At 42.2% G+C, this 19561-nt stretch overlaps 1 protein-coding gene across 1 annotated transcript in view; it reads left to right on the forward strand.

Annotated features, from left to right (window-relative positions):
• Nucleotides 1-17151, forward strand: part of LAPTM4B (lysosomal protein transmembrane 4 beta) — a 94893-nt gene extending 77742 nt beyond the window's left edge. Inside the window, exon 7 of the mRNA XM_005291628.5 lies at nt 15088-17151. Coding sequence (XP_005291685.3) covers nt 15088-15162 — 75 coding nt within the window. The 3' untranslated portion in view covers nt 15163-17151. The remainder of the gene's footprint in view (nt 1-15087) is intronic.
• Nucleotides 17152-19561: the final 2410 nt, after the last annotated feature.

Here is a 19561-nt window from a genome sequence, read left to right on the forward strand (position 1 = left end):
TATAAACATTGGGAGGCTTCCTGGAATTTGTTTGACAGATACCATATCGTGAAACGCTTAACCAAATGGTTCTTAAACAATGAGGTTCAGTCAGCCTGTTCAAACAAACTCCTCTCTGAACAGAGCACCGAAGAACATTTCACTTTAACAAATGTAACGTAGGTCTGAAGTGAAGCCTCAGGCCCATAGTGAGTTTACTAGAAGATGAGGTTCCTCTGTTTGAATAAAGATTAAAGATTTCTCTTGAGCTCCTTAGAAGGAGACTTTCTCTGTCTGTAATGTGTTTTTAACATGCCTGCTCTTGGAGCCCTCCCCTTGCTATAGGCCCAAGACACTCTCAGATAAAATGATTCCAATTTTTTTTTGGGGGGGGGGGGGGGAGGGGAGTGTGCAATATGTTGCGCAACAACTGGTTTATGTCCAGGAAACACTTATGTAGAACAACACAAAGATCTGTTATACCTAGGGCAGCAGTACATTAGCAACTTCACAAAATCAGTCAAACTGCTTCAGTCATTATTCTTATGATTGTTATCTTGCCCCCCTCCAATTCCTCTCTTGTCCAACTTTCAGGCCTTTCACAGGCTTTGGACTGACCTCGTCCACCCACACCAGATGGGGGTAGACCCTCCTCCCAGTCAGTGTCTGAGGCCTAGAACCTGACTGGGCGTGACTTCTACTAAGAGGCCAGAAGATAGTTTACCTCTCCTTGAAATGAGCCCCAGTGAATTAATTCCCAAAAAATTCAAGACCAAAAGGGTGTTAAATAATGAAAGTATATTTAGGAAACTGCAAGGAAGTCAAATTAAGCCAACAATAAATGGTACAAAACATGCCTGCATGCGACCTCACTTAGGTGGGCCCTACAGCCTTTTAAATAAACTAAAAAGTGGTCCCCTCTTTAGAAGTCCTGACTTATATCAGGTCCTTTAGACTTGTTACTGTGCTCGTTTCTGTGTCATTAACATTTCAGACTCTCTGGTGTAGCATGCTCACCACCCTGTCCAGCTACTCCCTTTTCTGTTCAGTCACTCCTGGTTTATACTTGGAAGTCCAGGAGTGAGTCTGTATTGCCAAATTAGCCATGGAGTTCTAAGCACACATTTGTAATCGTCACACACTGGTTTAGGTCCAATATAGTGAGAAGAGAAATATTCTCCATCATTTTTCCCAATTTTACCCCATACAGCACATTTTAATGGATGCTCTCCTCTCCAAAATATCCTTATTTTCCCCATTCGTTCTCTATAAGTGACCCTTTTCCCAAAAAGCTGGCAACATTCATATCCCTTCTTTGTATATAGTATAAAATTTGTTTGCATGTTTGGGTCGCTCCACAGAAGGACGAGTGTCCTGAAGTTTGCAGTTGTTTCCTGAAGTATCAAGCAATAGATAGAGCCTTAAAAGTTCCTACATTTTCCAGTCGGTTCCTATTTCTCAGTAACTCCAGTCTGTATCATAGACGTTATCAAGTCTTTCAGAGTTATTTATTAAAAGATGAGGGTGTTCAGTGCTAAAAACACAGCCCTCTCTCAAGACTCTTACAATTTATAGCTTAAATTTTCAAAAGTGACTAATGATTTTGAGTGGCTCCGGTTTTGGCTGCCTAACTTGAATCATGTTGGAGGACCCATCTCTCTTGAAAAACCTTTAAAGGACTGGATTGTCAGTTAGACACCCAAAAAATTACTTTTTATTTTGAACATTTAGACCTACATAATACCACTACGGTAATTAAATAGCCAAGTTCTGTTAATTTTGTAGCGGAAACTAAGTTTATGATACACTAGTATACTTATTTCATTTCGTGTAAGATTTATTTATGTATCAGTATTACACATAGTGCCTAAAGCAACAGCTGCAGATTTTTTTAATTGAATTTCAAAAAAAATTCAGCAAAAACTGACAATTTTTTTGAAAATATTTTTGTGAAAAAAGTTCCCATTTTGCATCATTTCTACTAAATAGACTAACAGAAAATGTCCAGAAAAGTTCTGGTATAGAAGCTTTTTTATGCCCTCTTCTAATTTTAATTTCTTTCTTTCTCTCTCTCTTCCCTCCCCTCCCCTCCCCTCCAGACTAGAGTGGGTCAGTGGATTGGTGCTTGTAGGCTTCCCACAGAAAATGCATTGCCAAACTTGTCTGGGGAAAAATAGCAGAGCAAGAGAATAATTCTCTGCCTTCCCTATACATAAAGTCAATCAATTGTTAAGAGTTTTTATTTGTGATATAGCTGCTCATGGTCCTGCTGTAATGTCTAATCATCCCTGAGTGGTCTTAAAAATGTGTAGTCAAGAACACAATGTTATGAGAGGACTATTGGGACAAGTTTAAGTTAAGCAGGTGGTCAGTACCATGACCTTCCCTTCAGAGCTACTCCTGAGCTAACAGCTTGGTTTATTGCAGTGTTTGGCTAAATATAGTTTAGTTTGCAGCTAGTGGCTCCTAGCACTACCACAGCTGTGGAAGGAAACACCATTATGGAGATATACCGATCTCATAGAACTGGAAGGGACCCTGAAAGATCATTGAGTCCAGCCCCCTGCCTTCACTAGCAGGACCAAGTACTGATTTTGCTCCAGATCCCTAAGTGGCCCCCCTCAAAGATTGAACTCACAACCCTGGGTTTAGCAGGCCAATGCTCAAACCACTGAGCTATCCCCCCCCCCCCTTTCTGTCTAAATGAATGACATGAGAAATAAACATGCTTAATAAAACCTGTATATTGATTGATCAAATGATGAGGAACCTCTAAAACACACATTTGGCAGTGCTGCAAGTGAAAATGAAGGGGGTAGCTGGTTAATCTCTCACTGAAATGGCAAATGACTGAAGGTGAAAGTAACTCTTGTGTAGAGGGGTTAGTGCAAACACTGTGCATTGCTTAAATCTTTAGATTAGATCTCAAGTAGTGCATAGGCTCAGTGCTGGCTGTCTGCTAAAGAGTGAATTTCATCCTGAATTAGCGAAGTGAACAAGTTCCAGACACAAGCAAGGTGGGAAGTAGTAACCCTGTCATGGATTTAAAGGGTCTGTGCTAAGCCCTGGCCTTTAAACAGTCTCCTGGAAGCACTGCTTCAGTGTGCCAGACCCCAAAGGGGTCACACGTTTTTCCATAAGAGCAGTCCACGCAGCCTCAACACATCTGAGATTGAGCCTTCAGATTACAGCACTCCTGTTGCTCACTGTGAGACCTGCCCAGTGAATTGAACTGGGGTAGACTCCTGTTCACAGACTTTTACTCCTTTAGGGATCAATGCACCTCAGCAAGTATCTGCAGGCAGCCTTTTCAAAACAGAGGTAGTTTCAATAGTCAAGTGGAATACAAACTTGGGAAGCCTTTAGGTTGATGTACAGAAGGTTAAGATGGTGTTCAGACTGGCCAAAGCCAGAGCTCTACCAAACCATGTTGCTGTAGGGCCAATCTTTACTTTTTCTCTTTGTCTCCCAGTCTCAAGTGAGAGCCCAGTGTCTCTCGGAGCACAGTTCATAACACCTCTGTCCATTGTTCTTCCACTGCAAAACTATGCTGTGTTCATATGTTCAGCCTGCTAGAGCCTCCTGTAATTGTGCTAATGTTCAGTCATTGGGGTTCCCCTTGTCTTTCCAGATCCTCCATTGATATGTATTGATTCCAGCCAGCCCTTGGTGGCTAATTCATGCCACCCCAGACAGCTGTGGGACCCAAAACACCTCAAGTCTCCAGCTCTGTCCCAGGGGAAACATTTAGCTCTTCTGTACCCAGTGGGCAGCAATACCAAGCTAAATAGGTCAGACCATTCATAAAAATAGTACAGAAAATCCCACTACTGTCATACCATAATTACAGGCTACAGATATGTAAGTATTCTTTACTAAGGTGCAGTTGAAAACTCCATAGAAAGTGCTAGATTCTGGCTCTTTCAGCCAGAGAGCCCCTATTGAAATTCAGGCTGGCTCAGAATTCCTCTTAAGTCTACCAGCGAGCAGCAGCAGCTCCACTACCCTTGTCCTGCATACAGCATGTGTTCCTCTCTGTGATTGGCCAGGCCTGTTCACTTCATAGCTCCCCACCCATTTTAGGTAAAAGCAATAACAGGCTGTAAGGAGATAAGGCTGCTTCTGCTCTCCTTCTCTCTCACTTCCCAGCACATCTGCACGTGGCTACCTGTCCCTGATTAAACATTCCTATAGCTCTTGACTATCTGAGGTGTAAAAATAATTACTAAAATAATAATCTATAATTTGTACTGTTTGGAGGGAAGTTTAAAATTCGTAAGTATTTAGAGAGTATGATACAAAATTATGTTCAGCTTGTAAATATGTTTCCAGAATTTTGTATCTATCTTAGTTAATAATCATTTGCACACTTCATCCCAAAGTGCTTTACAAACATAATTTGATGCAGGGAAATAATGTACCTGTTTTACAGATGGGTAAAATGAGGCATCATCAAGTGACTTGCCAAAGTCATACAGTGAGTCAGTGGCAGGGCCAGGATTAAAACATAAGTCACAACTCCCAATTCCATGCCCATCATCACTTGACTGCACTACTGTGGTCAACTCTCATCATTTAAATAGTGTAATTACTAAGATTTGTGTCCTATAGCTTATATTTTTACTGAGAAACTCTAAGGTAGATGTGTTTACTGTGACACTCTAAAATTAATTCGCAGCTGCTCAGTGGAATCTTCAGCAGTAAAGTCAGGGATTACTGCACAATAGAAATGTTCCTTCAGATATAGATGGCTCATAAATAAGAGATCATCTTCCTACTAGTTGAGTTCAAGGATGCACTCCTCCCAAATTCCTCAGGAAGGAATACATTCTGCTAAGGGTGGGGGTTGATTCCAGAGCACACAGTTGTTCAAATGCAGAACATTCATTAGATTATACCTTTCTAATCCGGCACTCCCTGGTCTGGCAACATCCGTGGTCCGACATAAGTGCCGACTCCGTGGGTGCTCCGGGGCTGGAGCACCCACAGGGAAAAATTAGTGGGTGTGGAGCATCCACCGGCGCCAAGCTCCCTCCTCTGCCCCCTTCCCCCCGTGTCTCTACCAACTCCTACTCCTCCCTCCCAGCACTTCCAGAGCGTCGTGAACAGCTGATTCGTGGCGTTCAAGCTCCGGGAGGGAGAAGACCCTGGGTGGCAGCAGGGCCCCTGGGTGGGGGGCCACGCTGGGCGCAAAGCCTGGGGGTGCTGTAGCACCCCCTGCACTCCTACTTCCCGTGCCCATGGAGACCCGCTGGCACTCTGCATTGACCTTCCACAGTTCAGCAAATTCTCTGGTTCGGCACAGGTCTGTTCCCCAGGGTGCCGGACTAGAGAGGTTCAACCTGTAGTCCCAGAATAAACTGTATTGGGAATGGAGTCCCATTCAGGTTTTTAGGCAGACTCCTGGAACTTAATGCTGAGTGTTTGGTTTCACTTTGATTTATTTCACTTGTCAAAATTAGTTTTAATTATTTTATTATAAATCTTGGTATTGGTCTTGTGATTTAGTCTGTTTAAAAAAAATTCAACTGTGTGTCAAACTTATTCCAGGCAAGGGGAACTTAAGGCTGACTTTCTCAACAGATGATTGAAGAGCTGCTGCCATAGGGTCTTTTGGAAAGGAAAAAATGATAAAGCAAACCGGATAATGCTTACCACTAACAGCTCTACAATGGAGATCTTTAAACCATAGCTTCATTCTTGTCTACTGCAAAGTGTTCCAGAAAAGCTTTTCTTTAGACCTGGACCAAGTAATGTTTTGGCTGATGAGTCTTTTGCCATGGGAACCACAAAGGTTCAAGATGATGGGATGGCATGCCGTTATTGCATGCCAAAACATTAGTCCAAATCTAAATAAGCTTTTCTGGTTCAATGCACCTTTTACTGTTCAGTGCACTTAGGGCCTGATGCAAAGACTACTGAAGTCAGTAGAAAGATCCTTTAATGATGCAAGAATAAAGCCATTCATTAAACATTTCTTCATTATATGAATTGATGGTGAGTGACAGCTGGTTTACTTTATTAAGCTTACCCACAGTTGGATAGAGCACCACTTGTGCTTTAAAAATTAACTGTAAACTGAAGAGAACTGGGGCCTTATGTTCACTAGGGAGTAAATGCAATAATGTAAGAGTAAGCAAATGTGGTGGGGAAGGAATGTATTCTGTTGGAAGTTCAGGTAAATGTGGAAACAGCTGCATAGATGTGGGAGGATCCTTGCAGTGGTATAATCCCCAAGTAGACCTGTCGAGAGCCAAGATTAATACCAAAATGTTTGAATAATAAACATTTGCCTTAGTATTTGCAGAGATGTCTGAATATAAACAATCTTAAGGAAGTCATCTAGCATCCCCAAGAAATAGTAGCATTATCTAGGGAGTGGAAAAGTAGGAAATGGCATATGGTTCTTGTTAGTTAATACACAATATAGCTAATGAGGAACTAATGTTGTAAGTGCAGCCTTCCTGGGAAGAGATACTGTGTGATGTGGTTTGTGTTTATAAAAGTTTTCTATATAGGCTTGGCAGAATTTGATTTTTTTTTCTAACTTTGACACTTTTTATTGATTTTAATTTTTTTTTTATTTGTAGCTTTTTGTTTTTACATTTGTGGGGGTTAGGATTAGGGCAGCGCTGACAGCAGGGCTCCCTGTGCGGCCAAGGGGCCCAAGATCCCAGGGCTACAGGGTGCAAAGGAGGCTGCAGCTGTCCTGGCTCAGCAGAGCAGGGACCCTCGGCCAGGACTGTAAGAAGGAGGATGAGCCCCACCCTGCTGTGGAGGAAGCTACCAGACTGCTGAACAGTTCCTGCCTGGGGATGGCTCCCACAGTCCTGGCTGGTAAATGATCAAACAGGGTTGTCACAGCGAAGCTGCAGAGAGCTCCTTGCATGGCTGTGAGGCACAAGGTGTGGGGGAGGCTGCAGTCTTGGCCAGGAAGAGCAGAGGTCCTTGGCCTTGGGGGAGGCCACCCCACTGCTGAATGGCTCTTGCGGGGGGATGGAGCTATACAGCAGCAGCTTGGCCTCCTCCATGGTGGGGGATAACGACTCCTTGCCAGGAGTCTCTGCTCTGCCAGGCCAGGCCTGCAGCCTCACTCCCCCACACCTTGTGCCTACAGAGATTGGGGGTCCCAGGAGTTAGGGAGCCCTCTGCAGCTCTACTTTTCCGGCTGTGCAACCTCACTCCGTGCATGGCCACAGGGCTGGTATACACCTGATCCTGTAGCCATAAGGAAGACTGTAGTCCTGGCAGGGCAGAGCAGAGATCCCCAGCACTGCCAGTGGTGGGTGAGAGAGCAAATCCATGACAGAGGGGCTGCAGAGGCTCCCTGCACAGCCACAGGAGCCATTCAGCAGTGGAGTGGCCTCCCCTGTGGCCAGGGGCTTGTCCTCCTCCTCCTTGTCGTTCTGGCCAGAAGTCTCTGCTCTGCCCCACCAGGACCATAGCCTCCACCCAAACCTTATGCCTGAAGGGATGGGTGTCATTGGCCCTGAGGCCGTGCATAGAGCCCTCTGTAGCCCTGCTTTCAGGACCCGCTCACTCCCTCCCATGTCAGCAGGGCTGCAGAGGGCTCCCTGCAGGGCCACAGGACCAGTGACACCTGATCCTTGGAAGTGCAAGGTGTACTCCTGGGGGAGTTCTGTGCCAAAAAATTAAAAATTCTGTGCACAATATTAAAAATGCTACAAAATTCTGCATATTTTATTTGTCAAAATAACACTAGTATATAATCTCACCACTTTCAATTATATTGGTAATTTATTTCAAAATACCTGTCTGCAAGTATGTCTGTAACAATACAGACAATGAAAAAGATTCAAGAAATGTTTTTTGACAAATAGATGCCTTACTAGGCATATAAATACAAAACTTTGAGTAATTCGTTTAAATTACAATATAGAACCATATTTCCTGCACCCCTCAGAAGCAGAGCAAAAGCTTGGGGAAATCAGGAGTAACAAAGGAGCTGAGGGAGAGGGAAGGACCCTGGGAGTGAACATGGAGGGTTGTTGGATGTGGGTGGGAGAAATATGGAGCAGGCTTTTTTGTGGGGTGGAGAGGGATTGTTAAGGAGCTTCCCCCATGCAGACCCTGGCTGACCCCTAGCCTTTCCTGTTCAGTCAGGCATATCTGCCTCTGTCCCCATGTGTCCCTCCACCCCCTCAGCCAGCCCTCACATCCACGTGTCCCTGCACCCCCTCCCCCATCCACATGTGTCTCTGTGCCCCCACGCAGCCACCCCCCTTCCCCATGTGGCCCTGTGCCTCCACTCCAATTCAGCCCCTGCCCCAGTCCTCCCCCACTAGGCCCTATGAACCCCTGTCTGTGACCCACCCCCAGCAGCCCCATGTGCCCCACACTGTTTGTCTCCCCCCCTATTCTCTGTCTCCTGAGCTGGCCCACTAGCAAGGCACTGCCTTCCGGATGGCAGCCTCTTCACCTCCCTGTCACAGCTGGGAAGGGCCCAGGAGCGGCTGCTCTGTTCTAAGAACAGGAGTACTTGTGGCACCTTAGAGACTAACAAATTTATTGCCACAAGTACTCCTGTTCTTTTTGCGGACACAGACTAACACGGCTGCTACTCTGAAACCTGCTCTGTTCTAGTGCCACAGCAGCCCCTAACTGCAGAAATTTTCCGGCAAGAAGTTATTTTCTGCTGAAAAAAAATTACACACTGCACATGAATTATGCACATGCACAGTGGTGCAGAATTCCCCCAGGAGTAAAGCTGCAAACACTGATGAAATGAAAAAATACCAATGTGTCAGCTGAAATTGACATTGACTGACAGTTATCAATTAAAATCTAAGCCTGCCAAGCCTATTTATATAATACAGCAGAATCCAAGTTACCCAAATAACTAGGGTGACACCAGTTAGGATAATCAGAAGCTTGGCGATGGAGTTTTCAAGTTGCAGTCCTGTATGGCTCCTACATTTTGCTGGACTGAAGCTTCTTATCTTAGAAGTTCTGCAGGAATTTAGGCCAGAGTTTTCAAAATGATTCAGCACCCACAATGGGGGCCAGAGCTCAGCTTCCATCTAGGCACTTCAGTAAGCACCCAATGTGATGGGCTCTTTTCAAAATATTGTCATTAGTGTCAACCATGCAGATGTTAAAAGCTCCGCAGGCCAAAACTAAATCCATGTGGCGCTCTTTTAGGCATTTTGCAGGAACTGAGGAGCTTCATTCCTGTGAATATTATGAACTCTGCAGGTTGGAGCCTTCAGAACTCCCAATCTTCTAAACTCATGTATTGGTCCACCAGTAACATGCTAGTAGTTCAGTGAACAGGGAGAGGCAGGGTTCATTAAAATGGGATTCTACTTTGCATTTACACTTATCTTTCATATAAGGATCTCAAAGCACTTTACAAACATGAATTCAGCCCCAGTTCTTCCCTGAGAGATAAGTAGGCATTCTACTCATGTCACAGATGAACAAAGAGCAGGTAAATGACTTGCCCAAGGAGGGCACAGAGTAAATCAGTGATCTAAATGTTTATTCTGGGTGTATGATTGAAGGAGGTGTTTGTTTATTTTTGGCACCATAGTGCCTAAGAAGCCTAGTCGTGGCCAGGACCCCATTGTGCTAGGCACTGTACAAACACAGAAGGAAAAGGTGGTCCCTGCCCCAAGGAACTTACAATCTAAGAATCATATTAAACTGTGTATGTATTTCTTCTGTCCTTCATCGTCCCGGTAGGAAATATATATTCTATTAGATGCTCAAATGGTGTAATACTAAGGATATGTCTACACTAGACATGCTACTGTGTACAGCTGTAGTATAGACACTTTCTACAGTAATGAAAGGGGTTCTTCTGTGGTTGCAATAAATCCACCTCTCTGAAAGGTGATGGCTAGGCCACCAGAAGAAATCTTGCATTAACCTGACTGTGTCTACACAGGGACGTAGGCCGGCTTTTTCACAGCCCTGAGTGATCTAGTTAAGCCAACTTAATTTTGCAGTGCAGACCAGCTGTGAGTGGTGAGCTTCCATCTATTTCCCCAGTAGCTGAATTCATTGATGAGTGAAGTAAATCCAGCTTCTTGTATAACAGCCTCTGGGGGTCATAAGGAATTTCTTGAGTAACAGAAGTGTTTTGTGTCCAAGGCATTTATCACTTTCCATTAAAATGGGTCAGGATTTAAGATTAACACAAAAGTAAGAAACAACTATTTATGGGCCAGATTCGTATCTCAGCTACACTGGTGTAAATCCATTGATTTTAATTCTAACAACCAGAATCTGAACCCCGCTTTTTTTGTTTTGTTTTTTTTGTTTTTTTGTTTTTTGGAGATCTTGTAATTTATTCTGTAAATAGTTAAGTACTGCACTTTTGTCCCCTTTGACTGAAATAGACTTAATCTTTCAGCTTTTCCTCAATTATTATGGGCGGTGAAAGCCTCCCCATAGTTTAAGTTGAATTTCTGTCTCCATCATAAGTCTATAATTATTAAATTATTATTGGTAGCATTATTTATTATTATCATTGTGCCTTAAAATGTTAAGTAGCCTTTGTGGAGAGAATGATGAATTCTAATCTTGATTTATAATTACCCTATTTTGACAGTTTTCATAGATTCATAGATTCTAGGACTGGAAGGGACCTCGAGAGGTCATCGAGTCCAGTCCCCTGCCCCGCATGGCAGGACCAAATACTGTCTAGACCATCCCTGATAGACATTTATCTAACCTACTCTTAAATATCTCCAGAGATGGAGATTCCACAACCTCCCTAGGCAATTTATTCCAGTGTTTAACCACCCTGACAGTTAGGAACTTTTTCCTAATGTCCAACCTAGACCTCCCTTGCTGCAGTTTAAACCCATTGCTTCTGGTTCTATCCTTAGAGGCTAAGGTGAACAAGTTTTCTCCCTCCTCCTTATGACACTCTTTTAAATACCTGAAAACTGCTATCATGTCCCCTCTCAGTCTTCTCTTTTCCAAACTAAACAAACCCAATTCTTTCAGCCTTCCTTCATAGGTCATGTTTTCAAGACCTTTAATCATTCTTGTTGCTCTTCTCTGGACCCGCTCCAATTTCTCCACATCTTTTTTAAAATGCGGTGCCCAGAACTGGACACAATACTCCAGCTGAGGCCTAACCAGAGCAGAGTAGAGCGGAAGAATGACTTCTCGTGTCTTGCTCACAACACACCTGTTAATACATCCCAGAATCATGTTTGCTTTTTTTGCAACAGCATCACACTGTTGACTCATATTTAGCTTGTGGTCCACTATAACCCCTAGATCCTTTTCTGCCGTACTCCTTCCTAGACAGTCTCTTCCCATTCTGTATGTGTGAAACTGATTTTTCCTTCCTAGGTGGAGCACTTTGCATTTGTCTTTGTTAAACTTCATCCTGTTTACCTCAGCCCATTTCTCCAATTTGTCCAGATCATTTTGAATTATGACCCTGTCCTCCAAAGCAGTTGCAATCCCTCCCAGTTTGGTATCATCCGCAAACTTAATAAGCGTACTTTCTATGCCAATATCTAAGTCGTTGATGAAGATATTGAACAGCGCCGGTCCCAAAACAGACCCCTGCGGTACCCCACTCGTTATGCCTTTCCAGCAGGATTGGGAACCATTAATAACAACTCTCTGAGTACGGTTATCCAGCCAGTTATGCACCCACCTTATAGTAGCCCCATCTAAATTGTATTTGCCTAGTTTATCGATAAGAATATCATGCGAGACCGTATCAAATGCCTTACTAAAGTCTAGGTATACCACATCCACAGCTTCTCCCTTATCCACAAGGCTCGTTATCCTATCAAAGAAGGCTATCAGATTGGTTTGACATGATTTGTTCTTCACAAATCCATGCTGGCTGTTTCCTATCACCTTACCACCTTCCAAGTGTTTGCAGATGATTTCCTTAATTACTTGCTCCATTATCTTCCCTGGCACAGAAGTTAAACTAACTGGTCTGTAGTTTCCTGGGTTGTTTTTATTTCCCTTTTTGTAGATGGGCACTATATTCGCCCTTTTCCAGTCTTCTGAAATCTCTCCCGTCTCCCATGATTTTCCAAAGATAATAGCTAGAGGCTCAGATACCTCCTCTATTAGCTCCTTGAGTATTCTAGGATGCATTTCATCAGGCCCTGGTGACTTGCAGGCATCTAACTTTTCTAAGTGATTTTTAACTTGTTCTTTTTTTATTTTATCTGCTAAACCTACCCCCTTCCCATTAGCATTCACTATGTTAGGCATTCCTTCAGACTTCTCGGTGAAGACCGAAACAAAGAAGTCATTTAGCATCTCTGCCATTTTCAAGTTTCCTGTTACTGTTTCTCCTTCTTCACTAAGCAGTGGGCCTACCCTGTCTTTGGTCTTCCTCTTGCTTCTAATGTATTGATAAAAAGTCTTCTTGTTTCCCTTTATTCCCGTAGCTAGTTTGAGCTCATTTTCTGCCTTTGCCTTTCTAATCTTGCCCCTGCATTCCTGTGTTGTTTGCCTATATTCATCCTTTGTAATCTGTCCTAGTTTCCATTTTTTATATGACTCCTTTTTATTTTTTAGATCATGCAAGATCTCGTGGTTAAGCCAAGGTGGTCTTTTGCCACATTTTCTATCTTTCCTAACCAGCGGAATAGCTTGCTTTTGGGCCCTTAATAGTGTCCCTTTGAAAAACTGCCAACTCTCCTCAGTTGTTTTTCCCCTCAGTCTTGATTCCCATGGGACCTTACCTATCAGCTCTCTGACCTTACCAAAATCTGCCTTCCTGAAATCCATTGTCTCTATTTTGCTGTTCTCCCTTCTACCCTTCCTTAGAATTGCAAACTCTATGATTTCATGATCACTTTCATCCAGGCTGCCTTCTACTTTCAAATTCTCAATGAGTTCCTCCCTATTTGTTAAAATCAAGTCTAGAACAGCTTCCCCCCTAGTAGCTTTTTCAACCTTCTGAAATAAAAAGTTGTCTCCAATGCAGTCCAAGAATTTGTTGGATAGTCTGTGCCCCGCTGTGTTATTTTCCCAACATATATTCGGATAGTTGAAGTCCCCCATCACCACCAAATCTTGGGCTTTGGATGATTTTGTTAGTTGCTTAAAAAAAGCCTCATCCACCTCTTCCACCTGGCTAGGTGGCCTGTAGTAGACTCCTAGCATGACATCTCCCTTGTTTTTTACCCCTTTTAGCCTAACCCAGAGACTCTCAACATTTCTGTCTTCTATGTCCATCTCTACCTCAGTCCAAGTGTGTACATTTTTAATATATAAGGCAACACCTCCTCCCTTTTCCCCCTGTCTATCCTTCCTGAGCAAGCTGTACCCATCCACACCAACATTCCAATCATGTGTATTATCCCACCAAGTTTCAGTGATGCCAACAATGTCATAGTTGTATTTATTTATTAGCACTTCCAGTTCTTCCTGCTTATTGCCCATACTTCTCGCATTTGTATATAGGCATCTAAGATACTGGTTTGATCTTTCCTCCCAGTTTTGTCCTGACCCTCCTTTCTCTCTGACAATATAGCCCACACTCCCTCTCGTTTCCGACCCATCTCCCCGGTCTCCATGTTCCCCACTTACCTGTGGGCTTTTCGTTGGTTTGGTTTTTTTAATTATTTATTTTTTGCAAAGCTACAGAATTGTTAGGTTTGTAACATTAGAGTAGTTGATGGGTACTCAGAACTTTAAGTGCAGCTTATTGATATTTTGTTTACTGATTGTTCAAACAGCACCGTAACCTGCTGAAGTGACTGGCAGCAAAACAGTTAAAGTAATATAAATATTTTTTCGTGTATTACTGTAAATGAGGAAATGTAATGAAGTTACCCTTAAACCCTAAGTGACTAGCTGTTCTGGCTTTTATTGCTTTCCTCTAGGTGTTGTCCATCATCCTCATTCTTATTTTTCATTAATGCATAACATCCTCTGATACTTAACATCCTTGTGATACTGTAATATTGAATTATGGTTATGAATGGTTTATGTCTGACTTTTTTGCTCCATGGGGAAAAGTTGCCACAACTTGTACATGAACTAAAAAACAGTTGGGGGGAGGGGGTGATTAAGGCCATTCACTGAGGCTAGGTCTACACTATTGGGGGGTGGGGGTCGACCTAAGATACGCATATAGCGTAGCTGAAGTCGGCGTATCTTAGGTCGATATACCTGGCCGTGAGGACGGCGGTGAGTCGACCGATGCCGCTCCCCCGTCGACTCCGCTTCCGCCTCTCGCCACAGTGGAGTTCCGAAGTCGACAGCAGAGCAATCGGGGATCGATTTTATCGCGTCTAGACTAGATGTGATAAATCGATCCCCGATAGATTGATCACTACCCACCGATCCGGCAGGTAGTGTAGACGTACCCTGAGACTAAACAAGTCCAGAGAAGTTCCACCCCCTGGGGTAGTATGCATATACTGGCTCAGGCTGGGTTTTCCAGAGACTAAGATACAAAGAAAGGGCTTTTGGTATAAAAGGGTGAGCTTGAACTGACTTATGGCCGCCTATCTGATCCACCAAAATGAACAGAACATTCTGTCCAATGGGGGTCCCAATCCCTGGGGAAGGGCTGGAAAGATGTAGGCCTACTAGGCCCCATGAGTTTGATGGCTGACTCCTGGTATGTTTAGCCCATGTTTAAATCTGTTAAGTGTTTATATTATATTTTTCGTGTATGCCTTTACCTTAAGATATACTGGTATATTTTAGAAAATATGCAGACATTCCTCATTTGAGTATTATTATTATTTTCTCTCTAGTCGGCTAACTCCAATAGCAGTCGTGCACTTTGAAGTTTTACTGTACAGCTTCTATATAATCAGTCACTGACACTGTGCAAATTTGATCAGTAAATTATGGTCAAAATCATCTTCTGGGGCTGTCATGTTTAGGGTTGTGATTAGGGATTGTAAGAAATTACAAAAAATTCAGTTGCATTTCATAATGGAAACACAATATAAAATTGCAATGGCCTGTGTATTTCACTAATAACATTTTATTTGCTAACTGCTAATCTTGAGGCAGTTTTTATTTTATTTAGTCATTTAATTATTTTGCAGAACACAGTCCTAAATTCCTGTCTTATAATTTTAGCCAGCTGACTTCAAAAAATATATATATATTTTTTTCCCTTTTCCTCAGGTGCTGTTGCCGCCTTATGAAGATCCTGCAAATGCAGCTGGTAAAGACCCACCACCACCTTATGTATCAGCATAAGCAAGAATGTGAAGTGTACCTAAGAACAATAGCTTTACTTTTCAAACATTTGAGCAATAGTTTGTTTATTTTACTTCCAGGCTGTAACTCTAAGATTTATGTGTTGCTGTTTAGCTGAAATTTTGAAATGTAGATATTGTGTTCAAAATGCTGTAGATAGTTTTAATAATGTGCTTCAACTGAAACAATATGTTGAATTGGTTTCAGGAACTTTTTTGGGGGGAAAAGGGGGAGTTAGTGTTAAGGTGACAAGAATCATACAGTAGCTTTTATTCACCTCATTTTGACATGCAGTGCTAGAGAATTTAGAACTTTTGTGTGTGTCAGGTGTAAATTTCCTTTTTTATCTACAAAGCTTCCAGATCAGTAGAAACAAGTTTCTGAAATGCCCATTTTCCACCTTTAGAATGTATTGTACAAAATGTAGTCTGTCAGTCCCAAAAAAGTGACATTCCACTTTACTCCAAAAAAGCTAACAAAATATTGTGCTGAAGCGAATGGTCTCTAAAGGAACAGGAGTAAGCTATGGTGTTCTCGCTAACCAGGTTCATCACAAACATTTAATTGGGGGGAATGAGCATGGGAAAGCAAGGTTGCTTAGCTCCCAAAACTGTGGCAAGTCAGGTCCATGTTCTAAAGTATACCTGCTCTGTACCCTGCAGCCACTCTTCTCTTCAAAATAAATAAGTAAACATAGCTGCCACCGTTCTGCTGATATTCCCTTCCTGCCTATACAGCCCCTCCCCTTTTAGTAACCTCAAAAAATACCCGTGCTTTTAAAATCACATGGCTTGGTGACTAAAGATGCCTCCTTGGTATCCAAAATGTGAAAGTTTCTATGGGAGCGTGCCTGTAAATAGAGCAAAGTTTTGGAGAGTGAATTTAGTTATATGAATACGGGGATAAATTCTTCCAGCCTATGGGGAAAACGTGCATGTAATTTCTCCTAACATTTTCAGAAATCTCTTCTGAATATCCTCTGTGCATCAAAGGGATGCAGCATATGCAGAATATGGGAATATGGGACTCCTTTGTATGACAACTGTTTGCATTAGAATTCATTCTAGTGGGACTCACCCATCTGTGCTGATCCTGCTGCATATGTTTGTGTGAGGTACTCTCTTTTCCCCAAAAAGTGCCTCTTGCACATGTAACTTTTTTGTTGAGAGTTCTATTTTTAAAAATTGTTAACTTAAAGATAATCATCTATACTATATGAATGGACATGTTTCTACCTCTCATCTCTTCTCAAGTGTCATCTCTGGCACTTTTTGGATGTCAAAGCATGTTGGGGTGCAAAGCCTCGTGCAAAGGGACCTTGTGGAGCTGCACCACCCCTGGGGGAGCCTCAGGAGAAATTGTCCTTCAAGGAGCACGATCTCTTCTGAAGCTGACCAGGAGTGCTCACACTGCACTATTCATTAGGACAATGCAGATTTCAGTGCACTGACTCCACTCTACAGGCTCATGCAGAGTGTGGGCAGGTCTGTGGCCTTTTTCTGAACAATGACCAAACAGCCCCTGTTCAGAGACCGCTATTGTGATCTGTCCTTATGCAGGTCATGAAATGAGGGAAAGGCTTTTTAAAATGACCCTCCCCGCACACTTTTGCAAGAGCAGATCCCAGTCTAGCCCTTGTTATTTTGTTTCGTGGTTCAGTCACTTTAAGATTAGACCAGGCAATACCTTGATTGGACCAGTTGCTGATACTGATATGTAGCAAAATCCCATTGTTTTCTGCAGGGTAATTCTAGTGTTTTCCAGTGTTGGCCTCATAACCATTTACATTCCAGAACTGAATTTATTTTTGAGGTGGGCTGCCTGGACTTCTGATCCTACTGGCTGTTCACTTTCTTTTAATTCTTGACTGATTTTGAAGAATTTTTAATCATTCATCTGTTTGACAATAAGCCGATTGTACATACTTCTCACTGAATCTACTCTGTATACTAGCTAGCCTCTCTATAATAAAAGGGATGTTTCATTGTGCCTATAGCAATTTCTTTTGCATCTCTTCACTAACACAACATCCACACAAATCCAGTATTGTCAATCAAATGTGACAATTTTTCTGTGTAAATAAGAAATTAAAAACTACAACTTCTGTTTTATGCAGTCAATACCCACATCTTCCTTCTTCCCAGGACATAGAAATGCAGAAAAGAATAGTTATTAGGCTGAGTATTTCTTACAGAGCAATGGAAATTAGAGATGGAACAGATTTATTTTGTTAGCATCCAGAAATGTTTTCTGAGTTTGGTCTCCAAAGTGCCAAATAAAGAAGGACTGACCTCTCTGGTCTATTCTGTGATACTTCCATAGCCTGGTGGTGGCTTTTTTTTTTTTTTTAACCATTACATTTTATAAATTCATATTTAGTTTGCTGTAGGTTTTTCTTAGCGGAACTTTTCTCCCAGGTATCTCATCCACGTATACATTTTGTTTCTGTTGGTTCCCCTCCCCACTCCCTTCTGCAGATGTTATCAGGATATATTTTTTCCAGGTTGCATTTCATTTTATTTTTTATATTAGTTCTACATTATGTGGTATCATTATTAATAGTTGCCAGATCATCAAAGACTGGAATGAAAAATACTAAAAAGGTGCACTTAAGTCAGATATATAGGTCCAGATCTACCAGCTAAGGATCTGGGCCTTGGTTTTACCAGATGTGTAAATATGTACTTGGCTGAAATTTTATGAATCATAGAATATCAGGGTTGGAAGGGACCTTAAAAGGTCAACTAGTCCAACCCCTTGCTCAAAGCAGGACCAATCCCCAACTAAATCCCTAAATGGCCCCCTCAAGGATTGAGCTCACAACCCTGGATTTAGGAGACTAGTGCTCAAACCACTGAGCTATCCCTCCCCCCAAATCTTTTTGTGTCAACTGTAGAATTTTGCAGGCTTCTTAAACTCAACAACTACTGAGTCTAAACCCCCAACTTTCTCTTCCTCAACTGCAGCTCTATTATTACTGCTGTATTTACATAAGAACTATAGAAAATAGTATTCTCCCACATACAAAGATATTGCACTGTAGAGGGTGAGCAGAAAAGCTCTGGTGGTGATGTGCTTTTGATGCTTCTCAGTGCTTCTAACATATTGCAACAGTTATTAACAACCAGTTTTGAGTGATACACTGCTCAAACTGATATTCCTTTAGGAAAGTCTATGGTTTGTAAATATAACTAAAATGCTCTAATCAATGCCTCTAGAACGTATTCCTAACCACAGATCTATTGTCTAGAGAATGCCAGGCTGGCGCAGTGCACAGGAAGTGTTAAGGTGTTTTGCCAATGTTAAAATAAGGTCTTTTCTAAGTCTATGATGTGGGGGAATGGTTGTGAGTAGAAGCAGAAGAGAAGAGATGAAGTGGTGATGATAGAACGGGTGAGGGGAGGTTCATTAATCTCATTGAATGGCACAAAGAGACTAATATTTTTACATTCACAAGGATCAGTGTTATAAGAAAGGAAGTTAATTTTCATGCTTCCTTTCTCCTGTGCCACAGTCAGATCAGAGAAAACATATGTAAGTTCTATCTTCTAGTCTTAAGCAAACTATCAGCTGTATCCCAGAACTTGAAATAGATGACACCTTGGCCTCACCTATTGTAAGATTGCCTGAGACCCTGCAGACCTCTGCCTTCCATATCTAAAGAAGAGTTGGTTAAATTCCAGCCTGGTGGTCAAGGTTGCTGGAAGACTCAGAGCATAGTATCCCTATTTCTAAGGAGCTCTATTACAAATCATATTTACATTTTTATATTAGAGGCTGGATTTGCAATCGTGTATACTGTAATAGCTTTCCCTGCAAAGATTCTACACCTAAAGTTAAGGGGATGTGCAGCACTGTTTCAGTTCACAGCTCTGAGAAACCAAAAATAGCATCCATAAATGTAAATGGAGGATCGGCTGTGATAAATCAGGCTTAATGTTCTGTCAGGGAAGGAGAGTGGTATTTATAAAGATGTCTCCGCACCCAGGGATTTGAACCACAGTGGTTCTGCAACCTAGCCAAGTTTTCAGATGAATAACTCAGCTGAATGTGGAAGCCAGATCTCTGACCTTCTGCCTACAAGCCCATATCTACCTCCTGCAGAATAGGATATTGAAGCAGCAGGGGCAAAGAACTTCATTGTCACCCGTCCAATAAATATAAAGTTACTTCACAGCAAAAGACTTCTACAAACATTCATTTGGACAATTAGTCAGAACAGCTGCTTGTTTTAAATGAGCAAGCAAAGTGCAATGTAAAGCAGTTGGAGTTGTTGTTTTCTTCACTGTATCCAAACCTTTCAAACAGCAAAACAGTATAATCAGGGCTGGGTGTTGTAAGAGTATGTCCTATACTGGAAATGAAGGTGCAATTGTTGAATGGGAAGGCATTGTTTTAA

This window comes from Chrysemys picta, chromosome 2 (assembly GCF_011386835.1).
Source record: "Chrysemys picta bellii isolate R12L10 chromosome 2, ASM1138683v2, whole genome shotgun sequence".
Classification (NCBI taxonomy): Eukaryota; Metazoa; Chordata; order Testudines; family Emydidae; genus Chrysemys; species Chrysemys picta.